At 36.2% G+C, this 25,834-nt stretch overlaps 1 protein-coding gene across 2 annotated transcripts; it reads left to right on the top strand.

Moving 5' to 3' along the window:
• The first annotated feature begins 345 nt into the window (after positions 1-345).
• Positions 346-25,834, top strand: GGNBP2 (gametogenetin binding protein 2). Of its 2 annotated transcripts, none has more exons than XM_044677110.1 (13): positions 346-454; positions 7,061-7,141; positions 8,634-8,887; positions 9,728-9,826; positions 12,006-12,119; positions 18,204-18,407; positions 19,620-19,794; positions 21,082-21,276; positions 21,786-21,933; positions 22,106-22,231; positions 22,327-22,475; positions 22,830-23,078; positions 25,170-25,834. In XM_044677110.1, the coding sequence occupies exons 1-13, from the start codon at positions 362-364 to the stop codon at positions 25,371-25,373; spliced, it is 2,091 nt and encodes a 696-aa protein (XP_044533045.1). In that variant the 5' UTR covers positions 346-361; the 3' UTR covers positions 25,374-25,834. The 2 variants fall into 2 exon arrangements, with proteins under 2 accessions (XP_044533045.1, XP_044533044.1); XM_044677109.1 differs by having other exon boundaries at positions 18,204-18,413.

Here is a 25,834-nt window from a genome sequence, read left to right as displayed (position 1 = left end):
GGAGGCCGGGCTGAAGGCGTGGGCAGAGGAGAAGAGGAGGGGGTGCGGAGGTGGTGAAGGGAGGGCGGGTTCGGGCGTTTCTTGACGCTGATTGGCTCCGCGCGTGTTGAATCAGGCGATGGAAAACGCTGAGTCCGTGCGCGGCCTTCCCTCTCTCTCCCCCCGTGGCGAATGTGCCGTGCCGCGGAGGCCTCGCTTTACGCTCGCGGGGTTTGGCTGTTGCAGGCAGGAGCAGGGAGGAGGCGGCAGTAGCAGCAGGAGCGGCGGCGGCGGTAGCGGCAGCGGCAGCGGCAGCGGCGGCGGCGGCGGCTGGGAAGCGGTCGTGACGGCGGCGACAGCAGCAGCAGCCACATCGGAGACGATGGCGCGGTTGGTGGCAGTGTGCAGAGACGGGGAGGAGGAGTTCCCCTTCGAGCGGAGGCAGATTCCCCTCTACATAGACGACACCCTCACGGTGAGCGGGCCGGGCCGGGCCAGGGATGGCCTGGTCTCGCCTCTCTCCTCCTTTACTCTCCCTCCGTCGTCTTGGCAGCTGTTCCCCCCCTCTCCCCCTCCCCCAGCCCGAGAGCTGCGCACTGGAGAAAGACGAGGGTGTTGCAACTCATTAGGCCCGGCCTTCCCTCTCCGCAGGCCCGACACTCACACTCGCTGCCCCTTGGTTGGGCAGGGCGGCCCTTAGCCCCCTCACCGATTTTCGCTAGGCTTTCCCACCTCTCCACCCCTGATGGGCTTGTTCCACTCCAGGAAATATGCCCCTGGGCAGAGCAGACGCCTTGTCACAGGAACGCCAGAGCTGTGGGCATTTTAGGGCCTATGTCTTTCTGAAACCAGCCACCCCTAAGGAGACTTAATGGTTATCTGCAACTGTCACAGCTGGGTTACTGCTAGCTGGGTGTTTGTATTTCAATATATGCGACACTGTACAGACAGGATATCTTAAATACTGAAGTTTACTGGCATGCTTAGGCATTCAGTAACAGTTTCAAAAGACTTATTTTTATTTAGCTCTACCTTATTTTTAATTCTTTATCCTGGCCGGGGAGCTGTCTTTATTTTCTGAACAGTTTAACCCATTGAAGAAGCTCCGTGGGAAATGATTTATTTCACTAAGCTGATTCTCCTCAAATAGATGTTTCTAACATTTTTTTTAAAATCGTTGTGTTCTTTTTATTTAGAACCTTTTTTAAAGGTATCAACCAGTAAAAACACCCCCCCCACACCCCCACCCACCCTAGAATTTCAGCTTCCTGTGCCCAGTGGTTTACAGTTCTGAGTGGCTTTCCTTCCAAGAGTTAATAGTTTTACAATATTATCTGGCTCTTTTAAACTATAGTATATGAAAAAAAGGTGTTTCCTTTTGGAGGAAATGGCAAAAACTTGCAATTGAATCTTAACAGGAAATAAAGAGTGCAGATGCTTGTCACTATTTTTAAAGATCTCTGATCAACATTTTTTTCTCTTATCTTTTGAAATCTGTTTTTGTGTATCCTGAAGTGTGCATAAGTTTATTGGAGTTTAGTACTAGATTTGAAGATAAACTTGTTTTCAAAACAAAGGTTTGTGTGTTTCAAACCCATTTGTCCTGTTGGTTTTATATGCAGCTGTGAAAAATAAGGCACCTAAAATTTACAATAGCTGTTAAAATGCAAGTCATTGTTAGAGATGTTACTCTTGTTGGCCAGTGTCAAGATTGGATTGAGGTGCAGTACTTCTGCTGAAAATTGAAAAATGTGAATGAGTTAACTGGGTAATTTGTTGGAATGATTGAAGCCAAAAGCTATAATTAGTCTGGTTACTTTTCCTTAAGAAAAAAATGAAGTAATTTTATTTCTGTTTAATAGAAAATAGATTTATGTTCTGAGTGCCTTTTTTTACCTTCTACATCAAAAGTCTAGGGAAATTTCATTTTTAATAGAAAAAATTAATATTGAATCCATAACATTTTAAATGATCCTTTAGGTTGGAATAATGAATTCCTATTCCCTTCACCACTTTCTTATGCAAACAGTGTGTTTATATTTCTAACTCTTTTTGTTTATCCCAAAATAACCCTTCCCCTCTGAATTTAAAGTTAAAAAATTCCTACCACAGAATAAAGAGGAGGGAAAGGAGATTGATTGTAAAGGAAGATTGTATGAGGCAGTCAGTCTTCCAGGTCCTCATTTTTACTTTAGCTCCTAATGAGGAATGATATGCCAATATCTCAACAGTTGAAGATAGTATTTGAGGATGCATAATAAGCATATGTCAGTGATGATTTAAAATTTTGCTTTTTGCAAGAAGCTTTTCCCTCCCTACATCCTGAACATTTTTTACTTCTTAAATAACTTTAAATCGACTTTTTCCCGCTTCTAGGTTTTATATTGGTTCTTGAATTAAGAACATTTGGAATTAGGAAAAAGAATATTTCTTTAAAGAAAAGCATTTTATGTTGGAAAAAATGTGCCTTTAAAAATGTAAAAGTCATTTAGGAGATTGAACTCCTTTAGGAGTTTAACATTTTAATTGCTAAATATTTTTTAGTGAAATATTTTTCCCTCATATAACATAATGGAAGAAAAAAATTTCTTGCAGAACCCTTCCTCCCTAATCTGTGAAGAGAAACTGCCAAGTCAGTTACCTGTTGCCTAGGGGTGGGGACAAACCCTAAAATGGTCCCTTTGAAAGAGGCGTTGATAGGACTTTGTGAATGGGTTTAGTGACTCTTTAATTGAGTTTGAGCTTTGGTTCCCTTTATTCATTTGATAAAGTCTTGAGTAAAGTATGTTCTCTGGGAAAGCATTGTGCATTTCTAATAGTCATCTCATTATTGATTGCTTCTTGGGTAGCCATGTGCTTAGTGGATTCTACTCCTGACATGCTTATGATCTAGGAAGCCAATAACTACGGATTGGGGAGGTGGGGCGAAATTATACAATTTTAGACATTTTTTAGAAACCAATATGAAGTACTTATAGAGCTTTTAAAAAAGTGATTTTTGTCAGCTAAATTAAAATCTATCTAGTGGATATCTATATCAGTCAGACTGGAGATTGAAATAGAAAGGAGCTACAGTTGGATTTGTTTAATAGTGTTGGGTTCACATTTAGTGTTTGTACTTGAAACAAGAGCAAAAACTAACTTTCCTCTAACAATATGAAATACTCATAGCTCATAAAAATGGATTTTTGTTAGCAGTTAGACTAAAATCTATTAAGTCTATCTTAACCCTTTCTAGAGTCTCTTAACCCTTGAAGTCTTTAGTAACCTTAGGTACTACTAAAAAGTGCAAGGGCCTCCTAATGCTGAAGGTTACAAATATGTAACCTTCAGCATTAGGAGGCCCTTGTACTACAGTAGTAAGAGTGTGCCAGATTTAGGAAAATCACTTTGAATGTTTAAATCCAATGCTGTAAATATATAGACATTTTTGTCTTACTTGAGGAGGAATCCTAAAAATTAATATTCTAGATTACTTAAAAAAACAGAGGTTAGTCTGCATTAACATGCTACTACTTTATATTGTTAAAATTACAAATTTAGGAAATTCCAGGAACACAGGTTTGTATTTTAGTGAAACCTTTGGGAAGGTGGCATATTTAAATTTACCAAAAAGAAACTTTGGACTTAGTATATAATAATATCTACTTGGAGATTTAGTGTGCTATTAAAAGGTATGTGGTTTCATGTTTTCTCTTTGGAGTTTTGATTTTTATAGCATTGGAATACATCTTACAAAAGAGATGTTGCAAATGAAAGGTGAAAGAAGTAGAAATTCAGAGTGAATGAAAAAACATTAGGCACTTACTGTGTGCTAAGTAGAGTAGAAACAAATAGAAAAAGTAAGACAGACTCTTTTCCTCAAGGAGCTCACCACTAATTGGGGAAGAGGAGTGGGGGAGGATAACACATATGCAGGAGAGGAATAAAGGAATGGCAAGGCCCAGGGTTCCTTTTAGTGGAATACAAATGAAAATGATTTGGATAAATATATTTTTACTTGCTGGTAGAACAGCAGGGGAATAATCTAAGAACAAAGGAAGGGAACAAGCATTAAGCACCTACAAATTTCAGGCACTATGCTTTACAAGGATTTCATTTGATCCTCATGGCAACCCTAAGGAGGACAGCATCTAATCTATCTTTAGATCATTCCATATACAGAATATCTGGTAATAACAGTTTAGATCATCTAAGAAGTGATTTGAAAGAAGAGAAAACAAAATGCCATCTTTTCCTCTTAATAGTATGTAGAGTGTGGCCAAAATGCTGCAAAGGTATGTATTAGAACTTATTTAGTACATGAATGCTAAGTATTTAACAAAAATGGCATAAAACTACTGCAAGGGAAATTATCCATTGCTTAGACTGCCCATTTCAAGACTGGCAAAATTATTGGTGGCATAATAACTTGATCTATAACCTAACGTAAAGTTGCATAAAGCAAGGGTATAATAATAACTATAATGCCTTCCCTCTAAAATTAGATTCATTTTTGTCCTATGTCTTTGTTTGTACATGGTCATTTGGATGTTGTCTTCCCCATTAGACTATGAGCTTTTGATGAGCTCATTCCCAAACTCCTTTATATCTAGGCTTAATTAGCACAGTATATGATTAATAAATACTTCTTGTGAGCTTCTTCTGAATAAATGTTCTGTTAAGCATTGAAGTCTATAGTATATTAAGTATTTTCTTTTGTTGTGCTTTCATAAGACAGCTAAACATTATTAGAAGAAAGGAAAAATCACAGTTATATAGTCAGAACTTGGGACCTCATACACTGGATCTTCAAGTATGTGTCTTTTTAAAAAATAACTCCAAGTCTTCCAAGATTGCTATTTTGAGTTCTTAATAAATGCTTGATGACTGACTGAAAACAGTGTAAATAATGAACTGCTAATAAATTTTGTGTAATTGGATTTAAATCATAGTATAGTGTAATGTCCAATTACAACATAACATGGTAATATTTCTCAGGTAGTTGAAGGATACAGATTGCAAGTACTTTGCTTAAGTAGTCAGGTATGAGATGGCGTGTTGCTTCTATTGAATTTCATAGCTCCAAAGATTTGCCCACATGCCTAATTAATTGCTAATTAAAATTATTTTTATTTATAAAATCAAACCTTAATGACTAGTATATATAATCTTGGGCTTTTCTTATCAGCTAAGATCATTTAATAACCAGATTATTATTTAATGGCTCAATTGGAATAGAATTTGAGCTTGAGTTCAGCCCATGATAAAAGAAATAGAAGTATTATAATTGAAAATTCCTGGTTAAAGTAAGGTTTGGGGATTAACTGTCTTCCCTCACCAAACCATTTAAAGTTGCATTATACAAATTAAGATAACCTAAATTTGCCTTTATTTTGCTACTTTAATACCCTAGTAAAAGTGTAGACTGGCTACTGGGGAGAACTAGAAACAAATAAAAAAGATTGATCATAATCAGTTCCTGTGTGATTTAGATTTTACCATATGAGACTAATATATATAAGGAGGTGTAGCACTGGTCTTTCAAAAAGTTAAGACTAGGAAGGAACTTGGTAATGCATGTAGTGGACATGATTTTTTTTAATGATATTGAATTATTTTGCTTGTAAAATTAGCATCTTATTTACATGTAGATCTTCTTAAAGAAACAGTGATTACTTTAATGCTATCTTAGAAAACTGAAGAACAGTACTATATATAAATACCTTACCTAATTGAATCCTTCTCAAATGAGTTCCTTCACTAGAAATTAAAAAGAAATCAAATTAAGATAGTACAGCAGCTTGCTTTTGTGGTCAATGACAGAAGTTAGTTGGATTTATTCTTGGAAGCTACCCAGGTGAAAGAAAACAGGGCTAACAGATAATTTTTGTTCCCTCACCCCTGTTTCCCCTTCAGTAACTAGAGCTCTTTCTTCTTCACATTCATACCACTCATAATTATTGTAATTGTTAGTAGACATTCATTGGGTTACCTCACATGGCGTTTGCATTTTAGGCCAAGTAATTAATTGTAAAATGGATGTGCCTTTTTAATTAAATTAATTTTCTTAAATGAAAGGAGTATCAGTCAGGGAAAGGTGGAAAAATTAGAAGGGTTAGGAGTCCCTCAGAAATAATGTAGGAATAGAGAAGACAGTATGCATGGTTTAATGGAAAGAACATTGAATTGGTAGTCAGCCTGGATTTAAATCCTTGCTCTGTTGCTTATTAGCAATGTGTCCTTGGCTGAGGCATTTAACTTCCTTTGGCTTCTGGATTCTTATCTATAAAATGAGAGAGTTAAGACAGTGACTTACGAGGTTCCTTCCAACTCTAGTGTTGATAATCCCAGAAAGCTTCTTTTTTTTCTGGGTACTGTCAAGGGTCACTTGACTTTCACTTTGGCAGGTTCTCCCCAGAACCTGCTCTTTTCCCCCTCTCTCTTGCACAGGTTATATGGCAGATTTCCCTAACAGAAATCATTGTTATGGTTCTTCCTTCTACTCTTCTATTCGAGGACTCCTGGTTTCATATTTAATTAATTAATATTTAATGGTGACCATTTCATACCATAACTCTTATGTAAAGTCCTGGCCTGCATCTTTTTGCTTGCTCTTTTTAAAATCTGTTTGCAAGGAAGTTTCTGATGGATATGTGTTGTTGATAGTTATCTATGTTAATATGACTATCTTATTCTTTCACAAAATTAAGTGCTTATTCTGTTCCCAATGTTTGGAGAAGACAGCTTAGATAAAACTTGATCCTCTCTCTTAAGAAGAACTAGGAGTCTCTGATTTTTTTCACTATGGATATTGTTTCTACCGATCTAGATTGTAATTTCTTTAAGGCCTTCTAGAGTTTACATTTTTGTTAATATGGCCAGAGAGGACCCAAAGTTACTACTACACCTTTCTGAGGCATCCAAGTAGGACATGGCTGAGTAACATACTCTTGTTGGTATTCCATTCATGCAAATCTGCTTTAAATATTAGCATTCAGCTCATGAATGAATAAAAATTGCTTTGTATGTTTTAGGATAGGGAAAGAATTTTGGTTTGAATGTTTTTTGTTTTTGTTTTTGTTTTTATTTTTATTTTAAGATGGTGATGGAATTTCCTGATAATGTGCTAAATCTTGATGGGCATCAGAATAACGGTGCACAACTAAAGCAGTTCATTCAGGTAAAGTCTCAAATATTATTGCATTAGATATTTACTAAATATAACTCTTTAACTTGTTAAATTAATTTATTTGATATAACTGGGTAAGTTGTATTAATTTTGTAGTTTTTAATTTATCCACCAGTCTTTGATTGAAAGTGAATGGTCAGAGGTGATACCATTATGGAAAGGAAATTATATTTAAGACTTGAAATTTCTAAATATAATTTGTTGTCTTTGTGTTTGTCTTTTGGGGGAGGGAACAGACAAAATATATGGTCAGGTTTTTGGTACTAATATGAAAGGCTAAAGAAATTTTTAGTTTTCTGGGCATTTCACTTTGAATAGAAAACAGATGTAGAAATAGAAATGAGAATGACATTGTATATTGAACTGATCTAACAAAAAGCAAGTTATCTTGCATTACAAATCTTAATTCACAAAAGTTTCCAAAAATTATGAATGAAAACTTGAATGCAAGTATGAATTGAGAGTTTTTTTTAACAATTGATTGACTTAATTTTAATCTCCATTCCTTTTCATAGCTTTTTTAAACTGAGGACAATAGATATTGTAATATAAGTAATGTAGATAACAATTTGCAAGAGCAAATGCTTCATTACAGGGAACAAGTAATAATACTGTTTCTATATTGCTCTATAGCAATAGTCTCCAAGCTTTTTTGCTTTCCTACCCATTAGTAATTTTTTTTTTCTGGTGGGTTTGTTGAGGGGATGGGGAATATCTAGTTTTCTAGTGCAGACTACAGACAGTTGCGTGGTGAGGGTTATATGCCCTGAGGGACCAATACTTGGCTTAAAAAGGGAAAGTTTAGGAAAATGTACACTTTCATAAGGGAATGAGAGTCTTGTAGGAGAGTAATGATTTAATGATACATATGTTGTTTTAAAGATGAAGCCCCATGATTGGCTATTTCGGAGGGATAGGATGTGATTCATCTCCCCACCCTACAGTTGATTGTTCACAGACTCTTTGGGGTCATGCCACTTTTTGGAATCCACTAATCTATACATATTATCAGTGAATTTTATTCCCTTCTTTCCCACTTTAGCATCATCTACTGGAGAAATATTAAAATATATTAAACTTGCAATTCACTTGAATTTTTATTTTAAAACTTCAGTTAGTTGGGGCAGCTAGGTGACTCAGTGAATTGAGAGCAGGCCTACAGAAGGGAGGTCCTGGGTTCGGATTTGGCATCAGATACTTCCAAGCTGTGTGACCCTGGGCAAGTCACTTAACCTCCATTGCCCAGCCCTTATCATTCTTCTACCTTGGAACCAACATACAGTATCAATTCTAAGATGGAAAGTAAGGATTTTTTAAAATATCAAATCTTTTTTTTTCTTTTTTCTTGAGCAGTAAGATATGTTATTTTGAAAACATGCTGTTAGAGGTATCAATATATAGGTATTCCATTCAGCAGTGTTACTTCTATTAGTTACATTTTTGAAGGGCTTATTTTCATTTTTGCTTTCCCTTTTGCTCTCAGCGACATAGCATGCTTAAGCAGCAAGATCTGAATATTGCCATGATGGTGACATCGCGTGAAGTCTTGAGTGCACTTTCTCAGCTTGTCCCATGTGTTGGTTGTCGTCGCAGTGTGGAGCGCCTCTTTTCCCAGCTTGTAGAGTCGGGAAATCCTGCCCTTGAGCCTCTTACTGTAGGGCCCAAGGGAGTCCTTTCTGTTACTCGAAGCTGTATGACTGATGCAAAGAAGCTTTATACGTTATTTTATGTGCATGGGTAAGTCAAACAAAGAAAAATAGCACGTTTAAATTGTGATTTTTAACAATTTCAGAGAATGGATAAAATATTTCAAATTTGCATAAGAAGCTTGTCATTGTCTCCCAGTGTGGCGAAATGATTGGATTGTCAAAAGAATCCTTAGCATAGTAGACATTTTTTACTAGGTTTGGGGGGCATAGCTTTGGGAAGACAAATCTTTAGACTTGACAGGTGACTACATATGATAATGCTCTTTATATTAAGAAAAAAATCTCTCTCTATATATATATATAAGTAGTATATATATTTTGATATAGTGCAGGAAATCCTAGGTTTTTTTTAAATATTTTAAGAATTGCATTTTAGTATAAATCTTCTTTGTAGTCCTATTTTTATTTAATTTTATTTGCTTAAAATGTTTGCTTATAAGTGATACTAGACTGACAAAGGAGTTCTGTGATACAAAAAAATGTTAAGAATGTGTGTGTGTACAATAGTAGATAGGGAGCCAGCCTCAGAGCCTGGTCTTCTCCCGACACCTACTGGCTTTGTGACCCTGGGCAATTCATTTATTTAACCCTCTCTGGGTTTCTCATCTGTAAAATAGGGATAACTATATTATCTATAGGATTGTTGGAAGGACTAAATGACATAATATATGTAAAGAGCTATATGATTGCTAGCTATTATCATCATGAGGGCAAAGACTAAGATGATTACACTCTTTAGAAGAGAAATTTGCATTAATAAAAACTCATCTAATAGTTTTAACTTTATATTGTGTGATTCATAGATCCTATATGCAATGGTATAGTCTTCAATATCTGAGTAAACCTTGATATATTTGTTTTTATATAGGTCCAAACTAAATGACATGATAGATGCAATTCCAAAAAGTAAGAAGAACAAGAGATGTCAGTTGCACTCCTTAGATACACACAAACCAAAACCCTTGGGGTAAGTTTGGTTGAACACAAAGATGCTATTTATCATTGTTAAAATTATAAGTATTGGTTCATTTCAGTGGTCAGTTACTAAAAAAAACCACAAATTTCGTCACAGTTGATTATATGTTTTCCAAAAATGTCAATCTGAATATGATACTTCTAAGACTTTTTGCCTTGATATTTTGAACGCACATGATTATAAAGTATATTTTTGCATTAGAACTTAAAGTTTTGGGGGAGAGAATTGATCCATAGTTTAATTATGTTATTAATTTTATTTTAACCAGTAAGAATAAGAATGTTTCTCTGACCATTTTGAATCATGGCAATAGCTTTAAGTATAAATGTATAAATGTTTGTTTCCTTTAATCGTTATAACAACCCAACTTTTATATGTACGCCATTCTTCCAAGTTAATAAGCAGTACATAATAATTCAAGGCTGCCCCTTCCGATAATCAGATCACCACTGAGTCATTTTCAGAAATTAGTTCTATGGACATAGGCCTAATTTTCTACTTATTCCCTAGAACCCCCTTCCATGATCTCTCAAATCCTAGGGTACAGTCATTTAGGAATATAGTTATTGGATATAGTTATTGGAAAGTGGCTCCTGTTTATCTAAGATGGAATATAAATTAAAGTCAGGCTATTTCTTACATCTTTGAAAATCCAAGTTATGTCAAGAAAGGAGTATAATTACTATCACTGTTCTTGTTAAAGATGTCAGCATTAAAAGAAACTGGATTAGAGTTTTATAATCAGTTTTAATTCATTCTTGATTTAACCTTGAGTGCATTCTTTTATTATATTGTAAGAAAGAATCAAATTACTTCTAGCTCTGTGACCCTGGGCAAGTCACTTAATTCCAATTACCTAGCCCTTACCACTCTTCTGCCTTGGAGCCAATAGTATTGATTATAAGACAGAAGGTAAGGATTTTTTTTTAATGAAATAAATGCACCACTCACTTTATATGCCTGTTGTTTTTGTTAATTTTTTTTCTTACCCTCTGAGGAAAACTATGCTTTCTGGTGAAATTTTCTGCTTAGATAAATAGCTTCTGCATGAGTGGCCAGATAACCAAAATTGTTTTGCAATCCAGTGTGTATAGTTTGAGTTTAGAAGTCAGGCCTTCAGGGTATTCTAGTTGTATTTAAAAAACATGTGTACATGTTTTTTAGGTGCCAACCAAACCCATTTGATTACTAAACAGATAGACCTAAATATGTTTTAAATCCACCTAAATCTATTATTACATAACTTAAAGCAGATCATAAATAAAATCTAGATATGATATGGTTGAAGATAAAGAACTTATAAACTGTCACAGTCTCATTGATACTCCTTTGACTTATAGCTACTTTTAAGTTTCTTCCTAGGTAGATATAACTATTGGACTAATTTTAAAACTGTGATTTAAAAAAAAAAACTGATATGAAACTTTTTAGTTAATATTTTGATGTATAATATTTAAGTAGAAAAATGTAATGCTTAAAATAATGATATTTCAAGCCCCTTTGGCTTGATGATAATTCTTATTAACTACCTACTGCTTATCTTAGTATTAACTGTAACTTTTTCATACTTAATCACAAGTTTTTTTGTAGAAAGATATAATCTTAATTCTATTTTAGATTATCTCAGTATCATTGAATTCTTGAAATGCATTAGTTTACTATTTTAAAGCACTGAAGTAAGGTCAAATTCCATTACAAAAAACTCTTATTATAACTTAGACTTGTAAGAACCCTTAGCTAGTGACCTCCTTATTCTAAGCAATTGTTGTTACATTATTATAGTACTACTAATAAATTTGAAGAATATCTTAGAGTTCACTGTAATAGGGTTTGACCTATATCTCTTAGTTCAAAACAGATTTAGCTTAATTTTTATACCTTCTTATAGCTAAAGATTTGTGAGGCTTTGATTTTATATTTGTCTTTTAATACTACTACTGTACTACAGTGAAGGGAGCAGTAACAGTGTCAGTTCAGAGAAGCTAAGTACAGATAAGAAAAGTAGTGAAGACCACAGGAAGGACAGCAAGTGTAGGATCATTTTCCATTATGGACCTTTCCAGGGAACAGCCAGGTAAAATAAAGAAATCCTTCACCCTGTTTTTGATAATGCTATTGTCCATATTTAGTCATCATTTACATTCATATTTATTTTTCTTTCTTTATACAGAGGTTGTTGGATGGATGTGTGGGAACTAATGTCCCAGGAATGCAGGGATGAAGTAGTTTTAATTGATTCTAGTTGTCTTTTAGAAACATTAGAAACCTATCTGCGAAAACACAGGTAAGTCTCAAGATAAAGTGTAGTAATGTTATTAAACGCCTAGTGTCCCTAGCCCTCATTTGTTTTCATGAAACATTTTCCAGCACAATTTTCAAAATGACTAGATATAAATGAATAATCCTTCATATATAATAACAGTATGGCATAGTGGCTAATGGGCTAGCCTCATAGCCAGGAAGACCTGGGATGTAAGTTCTGCTTCTGAAACATACTGGCTATGTGGCCACGGGCAAGTCATTTAACCTCAGTGCTCCAGGCACTGAGTGCCCTCTGAGATCATAAGTTACAAAGCCAGCTGCAATCATTCATAAGTAGGCAGCATTCTCCAGGTGTTGCAGATAGCAGAAGGCCAGATGTAGTGGTATACCGCCTTCCCCAAATGTAGTGTGGGGCCCTTTTTCCCCATTCTATTTTCCCCATCCCTTCCCTAGCCACACTGGGGGTAGCCTTATCACTCAGTGATGCTTATTAAGATCTATACTATGTTCCAGGCATTGTGCTAGGCACTGAGGATACAAAGATAAAAATGAAACACTCCTTGCCCTCAAGGAGCTTTCCTTCTATCAGAGGAGACCACATGTACATAAGTATATACAAAACAAATACAAGGTAATTTTTGAGGGGAGGCACTAACAGCTGGGGAATTTGATTAGTAAGCGTTTTATGTAGAAGGTAACATCTAAGCTGAACCTTGAAGGAAGCAAGGAATTCTAGGAAGTTGGAGGTGTGGAGTGGGGAGTAGATTCCGGGTGTGATTAGCCTGTGTAGAGGCATAGAGATGGGAGAAAAAATATGTGAGGAACAAAAAGATCAGTTTGACTGGACCAAAATGCATGACCAAAGCAATATGTCTGTTCTTGGAAAAGTAGGTTGGAGCCAGATTGTGAAGAGCTTTAGGTATGAAACACAGTGTTTTGATCTTAGAGTTTATTAAGTTGCATAATATGTCAGACCTCTGCTGTGGGATTATCAATTTGGCATTAGGGAGGAGGATGGAAAGAGGGGAGAGATTTACTGCAAGGAGATTAATTAGGGTTCCCTGGTCTAAAGTAAGAGGTTAGAATCTGAAATAGGAGGATGATTGTATGAGTAGAAATAGGGGGACAGAAGTGAGAGATGTAGAAATAGAAAGACAAGACGTAGCAACTGATTATATATGTGGGAGGAGAGAATGGAGTTGATGCTCTAAGGAAAGATGGTGGTACCTTTAAAATAGGAAGTTTTAGATGAGGGGTAGGTTTTGAGGAAAAGATAAATTCTTTTTTTGACATGTAGAGTTTGAAATGCACAATGAGCATTTGGTGAAATAGGAATGGAGCACAGAAAGGAGCTAGGGCTAGAAACATAGTCATCTTGAATAGAAATAATAAATATACCCATGGAAGCTGACACATCACTGAAAGTATATGTAGAGAGAAAGGATGATCCAGAAAAGGACACTGAGAAGAAGCAGTCAAATCAAAAGAATAAGTAGTAGTATGAATACTCAGAGAAAATAGTGTGTATCTAGGAAAAGGGTGGTCAGTAATGTCAAATGCTGCTTAGACGCTAAGAAGGATAAGGATTTTGAAAAAACTAGGGTTTGACAATTCTTGGAGAGATCAGTTTCAGTAGAGGGATGAACTGCATAGCCAGACTGCAACAGGTTGAGAAAAGAAGGTGAATCAGTATGGCTTTGAAAAGGAAGAGAGATGAAGGTCAGTCACTTGAAGTAGGATCCAGGGAGTTGTGTTCCCCATTACCCCCAAGTTTAGGGTAGACTTGATATGTTTATAGACAGTAGGAAAGAGTTAGGAGAGAGAGTGTGAGATTAAAACATTTGAGCTGGAAGGGGCATGATTGTGGGGTACTCTGTTGGAGGAGATGGGAGGTGATGGGGTTATTTGTAGAAGGGCTGGCCTTGAGAATAGCCTTGTTCCCCAAACCACCAGACCTGCTTTCTGCCCAGCCCCTACAGCCACCATTGAGGGGAGAAATCATTGTGGAGAAGGGGCCCACCTTTCTCATCACCACCACCAACTGCTGACCAACTGCCACCAACAGGCAGATAGGCACAGGAGTGCCCTGGGAGTGGCAGCACCCCCAGACCACCGGTCCTGCTTCCATTCCAGCCCTCACAGCCATCATCCAGGGAGGCAGCTCCTATGGAGAAGGGGCCAGTCATCCTCCACCAGCTGCCAATCAACTGCTACACAGGGCAGGCAAGCCAGCCTAGCTGAAGCAGCAAGGCACCCTGAGGGAGAGACAGGAGGCAGCATGTGCCAGGCAAGTCAAACCACCTTGACCACCATCTCCCCTCAGACCCTGATGGAGACAGCCCAGGACCCTGAACCCAAGAATCTTTGGAATAGCAATGTTTCCAAACCAGTCCACAGCCATCATCTTGGGAAGCAACCCTTGTGGAGATGCAGCTTGGCAACTGCTCCTGCAGGTGCTACAGCCACATCTTTTGAAGACCCCAAAAAAGAAAGTTCTTGTCACCAGAGTCCTTGGCACTGTCAAATGGTTCATCATCAGAAACTGATAAGATATTATGACTGGAAATGACATTAAAGAAGAGACTTTAACATCTGCTTTGCTGATGCACCCTAAGGAACATGAAACCTTTCCATCTGATGTGAAACTTAAACTTTCCTTATGTATTGTTTCCCTTATTAGAATGTGAGCTCCATGAGAGCAAGGACTGTCTTACTTTTCTATTTGTATCCCCAGCAAAATTAGCACAGTGGTTTGCACATGGTAAGCACTTAAAAAATGCTTTGTTCATTTATTCCTTGTGGAAAAGAAACCAGACCCCTTGACAGTAAGGATTTCTTTTATCTTTAAATACTTATAAAGAATGAAGTTTTATAGAAACATGAAACCTCTTCCTTCCCTCTTGCCCCATAGCTCAACTAAAACATTTATTAAGTGCTTACTATGGGCAAGACCCTATACATACAAACTATTAACTAGCTATTATATGGTATTTCTCACCTTCATGCCTCTGGGATAGATTTTCTAGACCTTTCTCATTAATAGTAAAACATGATTTTGGAGTTATTTGAATTTAAAATTTTTTTATTCACCTTATTTTTTTAATCCAATTATATCGAGTATGTGGTCATATCTGCTTTGAGTGATTCCTAGAAACAATTTGTAAACTATTTCTAGGAAAACTTAGAGAAGACAATTAGGAGTGATTGGTAGTACAGAGAGCTACCTTTTACTCCTAAATATGTTCCCAGAAGAAAAAAGCTGATTTGGGAGGTAGCCCTCTAAATTTTCAAGTTGAACTTTTACTATAACTCTTTGTTATAGAATTTGATTGTAGAAAATAATATCTTTGTAGCTTGCTCTACTCAGCAAAATACAGATTTATCTTCAGTGCATTTGTGATTTGATGGTGGTAGTATAGACAGGAAATAAAGAAGTTCCCCTTCACTCATAAAGCTCTACCTTTACATCTACCAATTACTCTTAGACTAAGGTAATTAATATTTCAGTGAATTTTGCCATGATTATCCCTGACCTACTTGATTAAATGCTTATTTTTTCTGAGCTCATGATCTGGAGTACTATATACTTGTAGTTAATATCAACATTGTTTTTTATGGCATGTTTAATATTTATTTTAGGGGTGCACATATACTCAGTTTTAATAGAGAGGAAAGGACAGCTCCAGTCAAGAATTCTTACTTTGTAAGCAATATTTTGGGGCAGGAGTTAGAATTGAGGAAGATTGTATTGACTGACTCTAAGAATTTTCTGTCAGTTTCTTATTTTAATGGTTCTCCTGTCTTACTTGCCAATAAGAGAAACAACTTCTAAACCCTGCATTCTGCCTTTTGAATGTAATATTGCTAAAGAGCTGTCATAAAAGAAATCACTGCTTGTTTTTTAAAATGCCTTGAATTTTAACATCTGTTTCTCAAATGTTAACTGAAGTATTTCTCATAACTAACTTTCTGAATTATATACTAAGGAGGGGAAATAGCTCAGGTAAATCAGAACTTTATTTTAGCATTATATTTAGCATTTAGCATCTATCTTCTGCCCAGCCGTTACCAGAGTTAAAGATGAAGCAAAGATAGGGAAGAGGAGACAAGCATTATTATAAATAAGCTACAGGATGCAAAATTCACTCCTGGTGGAAGAGGCTTTTCCCAATATAAGCCCAGTAGTGAGTGTTTGAGTAACTGCTACATGTCAAATTCTTGATTTTTGAAATATCTCAAATCAAATTTTTGCCTTGGTGTTTCTAGACATTGTTGAGATATGGTTTGAATTTTAAAGGTGTCATTTGTCAGCCTCATTGTAGAAAATTATAACATGTTTTATGAACATCCAGATAGTTTCCCTCCCAGATAGTTCCCCACCTTTTTTAGCATCATTTACTTTTATGCGAGCTTTCCTAAACACATAGCAGTAAATATTTCACTGTACTACAGATTGTCCCAAAAGTCTTTTTGCAACCTTAAGCTTTAATACCTTAAAATAGACTTTTGGGACACACTATAATTAGTGGACTAAATGCTATTTAGTGCATCATTAGATAATGTGTAAAAATTGTAAAACTGCCTTTGTTAAGTGATTTAGCAAACTCTAAGAATCACTTTTACTCATATGCAGAGTGCTATTTGCTTCTATGCTTACAGTTCTGCTAGTACATACCTTAATTCTTTGTTTACCAAAAAATTTAAAAAACAAAAATTAATTTGTACTTCTAATTCTATGGTATTTAGCTGTCTACGTAGCTTTCTGAAAAAAAAAATAAAAAATACTTCACTGTCATTGCTTATTTTTTTACTGCTTTTTTTTTTTAAAAGGCTGATGAACTAGGAGTGACAGTGTTGGTTTGCAAGTGTCAGTCTCTTTATCATGTCTACTGAAATGCTTGAATTTGAAAAAGAATACTTTGAATCGATGAATGAATGAATGAAAAAGCATTTATTAAGCACTTAGTATGTGCTAAGAACTGTGTTTTTGTTAAGTGTTGGGGATACAAATAAAAAAGCAAAGACAGTCCCTGCCCTCAAAGAGCTTATATTCTAAAGGGGGAAGTAACACATAGGAAAGGTATGCTCAGGGAAGGACAGTTTAGTTCCTGATAGTTAAAGGGATAGTGAATGGGCCTTAGGGGAGTAGAATGACATCCCCCTCCAGCACCAGAAGTGGAGTTGGGGGTTGGGGTGGAGAAAAGGGGATGCTTTACCCCTTGTTGGTAAAGGAGGTTGTGGAAGATGGGACCTAAATAGAGGGAGTAGTGAGCATGACAGCTATTCCTTTCAATTACATACATATACATGTACACATACACATATGCATACACATACATACACTTGCACACTTTAGATTGACAGTCCTCAGGCAGATGCTAATAATCCACATCATGACAAGATCTTCAGCTTAAAGAATATTAAGACATAAGGAACTTAATCTTTTTTTCTTATTTAATAATAATAATACTAGCATTTCTATAGCGCTTAAAGGTTTGCAAAGCGCTTTACATGTTTAATCCTCACAGCCACCCTGTGAGGTAGGTGCTACTATCCCCATTTTACAGATGAGGAAACTGAGGCTGAGAGAAGTTAAGTGACTTGCCCAGAATCACACAGCTAGTAAGGGAGGCAGGATTCGAACTCAGGTCTTCCTGACTCCAAGCCCAGCACTTTTAATAAATTGTTTGTGTAAAATGTAATTTAAAGACTATGGAAAACTTTAAGCTGTTTGATACATTTAAATGTATATTTTAATGAAAACTAAAAACCATCTGTTGATTCAGCATATTCCTAGAGGCTTGCTTAATGATGTAGACTGAGAAGAATGTCTTCATCATTATGCTAATCTATTAAATGAGACAGAGTGACATAGCAAGACCCTGAATTGGGCAGAATTCAGGAGACCTGGGTTCTAGTCCCTACTCTATCACCAGCTCTGTTTCTTTGGGCAAGTTGCCTTTTCTTGGCCTCAGTTTTCTCATTTGTAAAATAAGGGAATTGGACTAAATGATCTCTTAAGATCCCTTCCAGTACTAACATTCTTTTGAGTCTACATCATAGCCAATTCTTATTTTGACTGCTTGCCTTTTTAAATTTTTACTAGGTTTTGTACTGACTGCAAAAATAAAGTACTTCGAGCATACAATATTCTTATTGGTGAGCTTGATTGCAGCAAAGAGAAGGGTTATTGTGCTGCACTATATGAAGGCTTGCGGTGCTGTCCACATGAACGACACATACATGTATGCTGTGAAACAGATTTCATTGCACATCTGTTGGGTCGAGCTGAGCCAGAGTTCGCAGGAGGGTATGAGTATGTAATTTGCTAGAATGGGCTATCTAGCGCTTTGCTTCTTTATTTTATTACCGAAAGTTTGTTTCTAAGCCTTGTAAATAAATCTCTTCTGCACCTTTGCCTCATTACATATGCTTAGATATAAAGCCTATGTTTTGAAGTCAGCCTTCATAATACATGTTCTCTTGGTTCTGTCTGTTGATACAGAAATATATACATTTCTTTATTCTATGACTAAAAATAGGAAGAAAATGGTTTGTGACTATTGGTTCAGTTCCATGCTCCAAGTTGGATCAAAAGGAGATGGACATTTTTTTGTTATATGAATGTCATTTTTTCAGTTGAAATGATCTAAAAGTGACTTTTCCATTCATGTGGAATTGTAAAGCTTTAGTTTGGGTAATTGCTGTGAATGGGCCTCCAATAGTTTTATGGAAAAACCACTTTTGCTAATGTTGCTCAAGATTATGGGCTTGGCAGCAGGGTGTCAGCACTTTGGATAGAATTGCTCTGTTTTTAAGGTAAGCAATTCATGAACTGTGCATGCTACTTTAAATTTAAGAAAGGAAAACAAAACCTCCAAACTAAATGTGATCTTTGGCTAGGTATCATGAAAACAAAATTAGAAAAAAATAAAAGTTGGTCACTTGTTTTAATTGAGCACATTCTTAATTCCTTCATCGTTTTTTTTTTGGTTTTTTTTTTTTTTTTTTTTTGCGTGTGGGTGAACTAGTTTCTCATTTTAGGATCACTTCTCTTCTATAAGAGATATAGCTGAAAAATATAGACCTTATCATCCCTATCTTCCTGCTCCTTAATGTTCCATTTCTTTGAAAAGCTCTGGGTTTTTTGTCATTAGTAAAAAACAAACAAAAAAAAAAACACTGAATGAGTTGTATTTAACTGGGTAATTCCAAAGTTCTAATTACTACATAGCAAGCATTGTGTTGCTATAATCTTCAAGTGCCAGTTCCTGAATTACCATCCTTTTTAGCTGTAGTAACATTTAAGTCTCACATGTGTGTTTCTGTGTCTTTGATATCACAGACATGCATGTATGTTTACATAAACATAGATATACACATCTGTGTATATTTATAGATACCTAGCTTTCTTACTACATATTAGTGTTCGGGTTGTATTAAAATATGAACTTGATTACACAAAAAGCATTAATGTGCTAGACTTGTTGGAAAGTCACTGCCTGGTTTTAATGCTTTATAGGCGGAGGGAAAGGCATGCTAAGACAATAGACATAGCCCAAGAAGAAGTTTTGACCTGCCTGGGTATTCATCTTTATGAAAGACTGCATCGAATCTGGCAAAAACTACGGGCTGAAGAGCAGACATGGCAGATGCTTTTCTATCTTGGTGTTGATGCTTTACGCAAGAGTTTTGAGGTAAGGAAGGGAGATATTTCAGTACCTGATCAAAATAGTGGACTGAATCTGAAACTGGGCAACCAACTAATTCTCCTCTCTTAACATTTGTGAACAACAGTCTTTTGGGATAGGGAGATATAATTTTTCTTTCTTTCCTGATCTACCTACCACTTTTTTATCCTTGGCTTCCTAGCCTAAGAAATAGACTAGGGATTACTCAAGAGGACATTTTAAGAAAACTTATAAAAGATTGCAAAGCCCTTGGAAAATACATAGCTGTTTAAGAACATATGTAATAAAACCTTAAGTACATTTTATTCACTTTAAGACGCTTCTTTTTTTTCCTTTATTGTTTTATCACTTGGCTTTCTCTGTTATAGCTCCTTTTGGTTTGTTTTTTTTTTTTTTCCTTTTTTCTTATTACACTCAAAAGTCTCCTCCTGGGGGCAGGTGGGTAGCTCAGTGGATTGAGAGTCAGGCCTAGAGACAGGAGGTCCTAGGTTCAAATTTGACCTCAGACACTTCCCTGCTGTGTGACCCTGGGCAAGTCACTTAAACCCCAATTGCCTACTACTCTTCTGCCTCAGAGCCAATACTCAGTATTGACTCCAAGACAGAAGGTAAGGTTTAAAAAAAAAAAAAAGTCTCCTCCTGCCACCTCTTCCCCTTCTATCTTTTAAATAATTTACCTTTTAAAAACCTCTTTTTAGCCTTATCTTAATATCATTCAGTTTAGCCTCTCAGAAGGAGAGTTTGGAAATGTGCAGACTCCAATTTGACTTACTTTGGTCTCAATATTATTAGATGGAAAGTCATTCTAAATGCCTTAGGTCAAACGTTTTCAATTATATTTTGAGAGAAATAAATTTATTAAATATCTATTGTGATAAGCTTTTTAGTTGTAGAGAAAGTGTTCTGTTTTGTAAAAGCTTCAGTCTTCTCACTTTTTCATTGTCTTATTCTTTTTCCTTTTATAAATCTTCAGAAATTAGAGCTTTTAAGAGAATTAGGCTATCCTTATGATCCAGAATCTAGGATTTAACTATATTGAGATAGAATTATATTTGGTGTCTTGAAACACTGAAATGTTAAAATATGGCTGACTTTTGAAGTAAGGGTATGTGGGGGGAGGGGTAAGTAGTGTACTGTCAGATTACATTATATCCTTATGGAGAATCTTTTAGAAATTTATAAAATCTTCCATGAAAGCTAGTTTTCAAAGTGCATTATTAGTTTGTATCTGATAATATCTCACTGTCAAATTAAAGTAAAAATTATCCAGTGGCATAATCTTTTTCTAAATAGATGGCTGTGGAAAAAGTACAGGGTATAAGCCGATTAGAACAACTCTGTGAAGAGTTCTCAGAAGAAGAAAGAGTACGGGAACTCAAGCAAGAAAAGAAGCGCCAAAAAAGGAAGAATAGGCGGAAAAATAAGTGTGTGTGTGACATTCCTGCCCCCTTGCAAACAGCAGATGAAAAGGAAATAAGCCAAGAAAAGGTAATTTTGACTCATGAGAAGTGAATCAAAAATTCTTTAGAGAAGCAACTTTTTAAGACTAAATGTGTTTTTTGACTATTCATGGTTAAAATGTATTATATTGTACTTTTCTGTGCGATTTGAATTTTGCATCATTTACTACCAAAATCAGAGTAAAATTAGGACAAGAAATGTAATTTACTTTTTGTTTCTCAAACTTGAACTCTCCAACTTTAACGATAATATCAGGTAGTAGTATTGTCAGTCCACCCTGCAATGATCGGATCAAAGTAAAAACTCCTGTGTTTGACTTACTTGAAATGATTAGGTCTTGAATCTGTCAAGTTCAAAAATATACCTTTTTGTAAGTATTTACTCACAATTGTACATTTTGGGGCTTATATTAGTTGAATGTTCTAGAATATTATTAGGCTGTTTTTCCCCCTTGTTATCCTTTTATTTGTGTTACAAATGCTAAGGAAATTATTTAAGTGACTTTTATATAATCATTTGTGCCTTGATCCTTTAAGGAGACAGGCTTTGTGGAAAACAGTTGCAAAGCCTGTGGCAATACAGAAGAAGGTAACAGCTGCGTAGAAGTAATTGTTACCAATGAAAATACTTCGTGTACCTGTCCGAGTAGTGGCAATCTATTGGGGTCTCCTAAAATAAAAAAAGGTGAGTTTTTAAAGCATGAATTCTTTAAGTTTGTCCTAATTTATCTTTACATGAAAGAAAATAAAATTATAGATCTGTAAGTTATAGAATTTGAGGACTGTTTTTCTTAATTGTGAGGAAATTATATTAATGACAAGTACAAATTATAATGTAACCTCTGATTTATTCTCAGGTTTATCTCCACACTGTAATGGTAGTGATTGTGGATACTCCTCTAGCATGGAAGGGAGTGAGACAGGTTCTCGGGAGGGCTCAGATGTAGCCTGCACTGAAGGCATATGTAACCATGATGAACATGGTAGGTCCAGAATGAGCATCCTATTTATTCTTATTACAGTAGCCAGTAGTTGCTTTTCTTAAAGAACACAATTGAGAGAGTACTCCCTCTTTCAGGTGATGATTCCTGTGTTCATCACTGTGATGACAAAGAGGAGGACGGCGATAGCTGTGTGGAATGTTGGGCTAATTCTGAAGAGAATAACACAAAGGGAAAAAACAAAAAGAAGAAAAAGAAAAGCAAAATGTTGAAGTGTGATGAACACGTAGGTGTCATAACTTGTCTGTAGCAAGATTCTCACTTTGCATTTTAAAATGTTATGCAAATAGCATCTAAAAGTGATAAAACCCCTAAGTTATCAGTGGGTTTATTTTGTGATTTTCTGAGGTATTTAAGGAGCTGCTGTGATTTGTATTTTCTTTGTGCTGTTCTATCACATTGGTCCTCTTTGTCCCTTTTATTGCTCAACCTAAGGGTTAGATTCCATTTCAAAGTACTGACCTCATTCGTTTTTTTCATGATCTCTTTCTGCTTAAGTACCTTTTCCACAGATTTGTTAAGGAGTTTTCTGTCTTGAATTGTAATTAATTTGCCTAATAATTATTTGCTGTGGTTTCAGATCCAAAAGCTTGGAAGCTGTATTACAGATCCGAGTAATCGAGAGACCTCAGGAAATACCGTGCACACAGTGTTTCACCGTGACAAGACCAAAGATTCGCATGCTGAAAACTGCTGCAGCTCCGAAAAGGGTGGGCAGCCACTGCCTTGGTTTGAACATAGGAAAAACGTAACACAATTTGCAGAACCTGCAGAAACGTCACTCGGTCCTGACTCTGGAAAAGGTGCCAAGAGCTTAGTTGAACTCCTTGTAAGTATTCCAATATGTGGTAGTGTATGGCCAACAAACTTGGGGGATAACTAATTCTTAGGAAGAATAGAGTAAGAGAATCTGTACTTTAGGGTTTGGTTTTTTTTTAAACTCTTATCTTCTTAGTATCAATTTATAAAATCTTTAGTGGAAACTAATTTTCAAAATGCATTATTAGTTTGTATATGATAACATCTTAAAACCGCCAAATTAGTATAAAAAATTAGTATAAATCCTAAGACAGAAGAATGGCAAGTGCTAGGCAATAGGGGGGTTAAGTGACTTTTCCAGCATTACAAAGTGTCTGTGGCCAGATTTGAACCTAGTCCTCCTGACTCCAAGCCTGGTATTCTATCCACTATGCTACACCTTTACCTTCCTTTTAGGGTTACTTTTTTCTTTTTAAATGACTCCAGTTCAATTTTACTTCAGAGGAGGCACAGGCTGCTATAGAGCACCCCTGCTTTGTTTCTTAAAGTTCAGTGTCTAAGTGAGGAGTTGGATTGTCCTGGAGGCAGGGTGGAAGAATGGTTGGAATGTAAGAATGAACCCTTGTAGTTATTATATATCCCTACATCAAGCTCTGGCAAAAAGTTAGCCTTACAATGTGTTTCTGTTTATTGCAAATGCTGTTCAGTATCATTGTTCTTGAAACCTGATTATATCTGGCTGTCTTTTTCTCTGTATGTCATTTTTATGACAGCCTTTCTTCTAGACAAGTGAAGAATATGCTGCTCAGGCTAAGTAGAATGTAACAATCCTCAGTTGTCTCTGTTTTATGCCATGCAGGAATATGGCAGAGCTGGGACTACAGGCAAATTGTGCTTGACCTCAGATAACCTGGCTTATTTGAGATGAGAATTGTGATATTATTAACTATGATTAGGGCCCTTTTTTTTTTTTAAACCCTTAACTTCTGTGTATTGGCTCATAGGTGGAAGAGTAGTAAGGGTGGGCAATGGGGGTCAAGTGACTTGCCCAGGGTCACACAGCTGGGAAGTGTCTGAGGCCGGATTTGAACCTAGGACCTCCCGTCTCTAGACCTGGCTCTCAATCCACTGAACTACCCAGCTGCCCCCATGATTAGGGCTCTTTTGTGTTGTGCTAAGGACTCAGATCTCATAATGGAGTTCTTATTGGACTTATAATATTGCACTGTCCCTGGGTGTAGCAAAGGCTGAATTTTGTTTCTTTAAGAAACTGCACACAAATATTTATTCTGTTAGAGATTTGTTGTTTTAATTTAGTTGTTTCAGTCATGTCTGACTCTTCATGACCCCATTTGGAGTTTTCCTGGCAAAGATACTGGAGTGGTTTGCCATTTCCTTCTCTTGCTCATTTAACAGATGAAGAAATTGAGGCAAACAGGGTGTGGTGACTTACCCAGGGTTATACAGCTAGTAAGCATCTGAGAGAGATTTTAACTTAGGAGGATAACTTCCTGACCCCAGGCCCAGTACTCTATCCACTATGCTACCTAGTTGCCCTTATTAGAGATTATTCATTTGATTATTTAGTAGTTGACAAATATTTGGAATCTTCTTTGGTTAGTCGATATTTTCAGGTAAAGAAAAAAGGGATTTGAGCCTGAGTGTCAGGCCTAGAATTTCAAACCACTTCTTACTATTCTTGAACTAGACTTTATGATTTCCTTAGTATAGGGAGTTCTTGGAGAGAAAAAACTCCCTCTGCCAATGATGATCAGTACCTGCTCTGCCACTTATCTTAGAGAATTGCCTGGGGCACTGAGAGAGTGTGACTTGTCCAGGACACATAGCTTGCTATATGTGTGTGACTGCAACCTAGGACTTCTGGCTTTCAGCCCTACCTTCTGATCCCTACTCCAGATTGCCACTGTTGTTGTTCATCATCATCTTATTTTGCTTATTTTGATAGCCATCAATTTCATCAATTTTTTAACAGATTATTTAAAAGGGTTTATTTACATTTGAAACTTTTGCCTTTGACTGAATTGAAACTTAAAAGCCTGCCTTTTTTTCCTTTTTCCCCTCAATCAGCATATCCTATACACTGTCTTCCCCATTCTTCGTTGTTTAAAAGTCCTAGTTTAACAGCTACTTTCCTTTACAGGATGAGTCTGAATGCACTTCAGATGAGGAAATCTTTATCTCACAAGATGAAATACAGTCATTTATGGCAAACAACCAGTCTTTCTACAGCAATAGAGAACAGTACCGACAACATCTGAAGGAAAAATTTAATAAATACTGCCGCTTAAATGATCACAAGAGGCCCATTTGTAGTGGCTGGTTGACAACGGCCGGAGCAAACTAAAATAAATAAAATAGCTCTGTCTTTCATTGAAACACTCAAGATGACTACTGCGCCTTCTCTTTCAAAAACTCTTAATTTAGTGACTTATGGCAGAATTTTATCTTAAATCAATGTGATTCTTTTCTCTTTTTTTTTTTTTTTTTTGTTTTCGGGGACGCTGGTGGAGGTAACTTCATTAATTTGTTCTTTCTTCAGGCTTGTATGTTTAGTTGAGTAGCTATGCAAGCCTGCCTTATAATTTAAGCCATCTCTTTTCATTAAATGTTTCTCTTACTGTGAGACTTTAAAAAGCAACTTAGTGGCAAAAAGTAATGTTGTACTTATAATTCTGTACAGAAATGATGAGCTGAATATAAGGTTTTACAAAGTAGACATCCACTTGCAAAAATGTTTGGATGTAATATGTTAAAGCGCAATGTGCAAAATTTAAAAATAAAGAATATTTATTAATACGCATAGTA

The sequence above is a fragment of the Gracilinanus agilis genome, chromosome 4, assembly GCF_016433145.1.
Source record: "Gracilinanus agilis isolate LMUSP501 chromosome 4, AgileGrace, whole genome shotgun sequence".
NCBI lineage: Eukaryota > Metazoa > Chordata > Mammalia > Didelphimorphia > Didelphidae > Gracilinanus > Gracilinanus agilis.
This window is presented reverse-complemented; position numbering and strand designations above follow the sequence as displayed.

Excerpts from the sequence above, each read along its gene's own strand:
- GGNBP2 (XM_044677109.1), top strand. The coding sequence starts at position 362 with ATGGCGCGGTTGGTGGCAGTGTGCAGAGACGGGGAGGAGGAGTTCCCC. Across the intron at positions 21,934-22,105 it reads GTCTCCTAAAATAAAAAAAG|GTTTATCTCCACACTGTAAT; the intron begins GTGAGTTTTTAA and ends ATTTATTCTCAG. Across the intron at positions 23,079-25,169 it reads AGAGCTTAGTTGAACTCCTT|GATGAGTCTGAATGCACTTC; the intron begins GTAAGTATTCCA and ends TTTCCTTTACAG.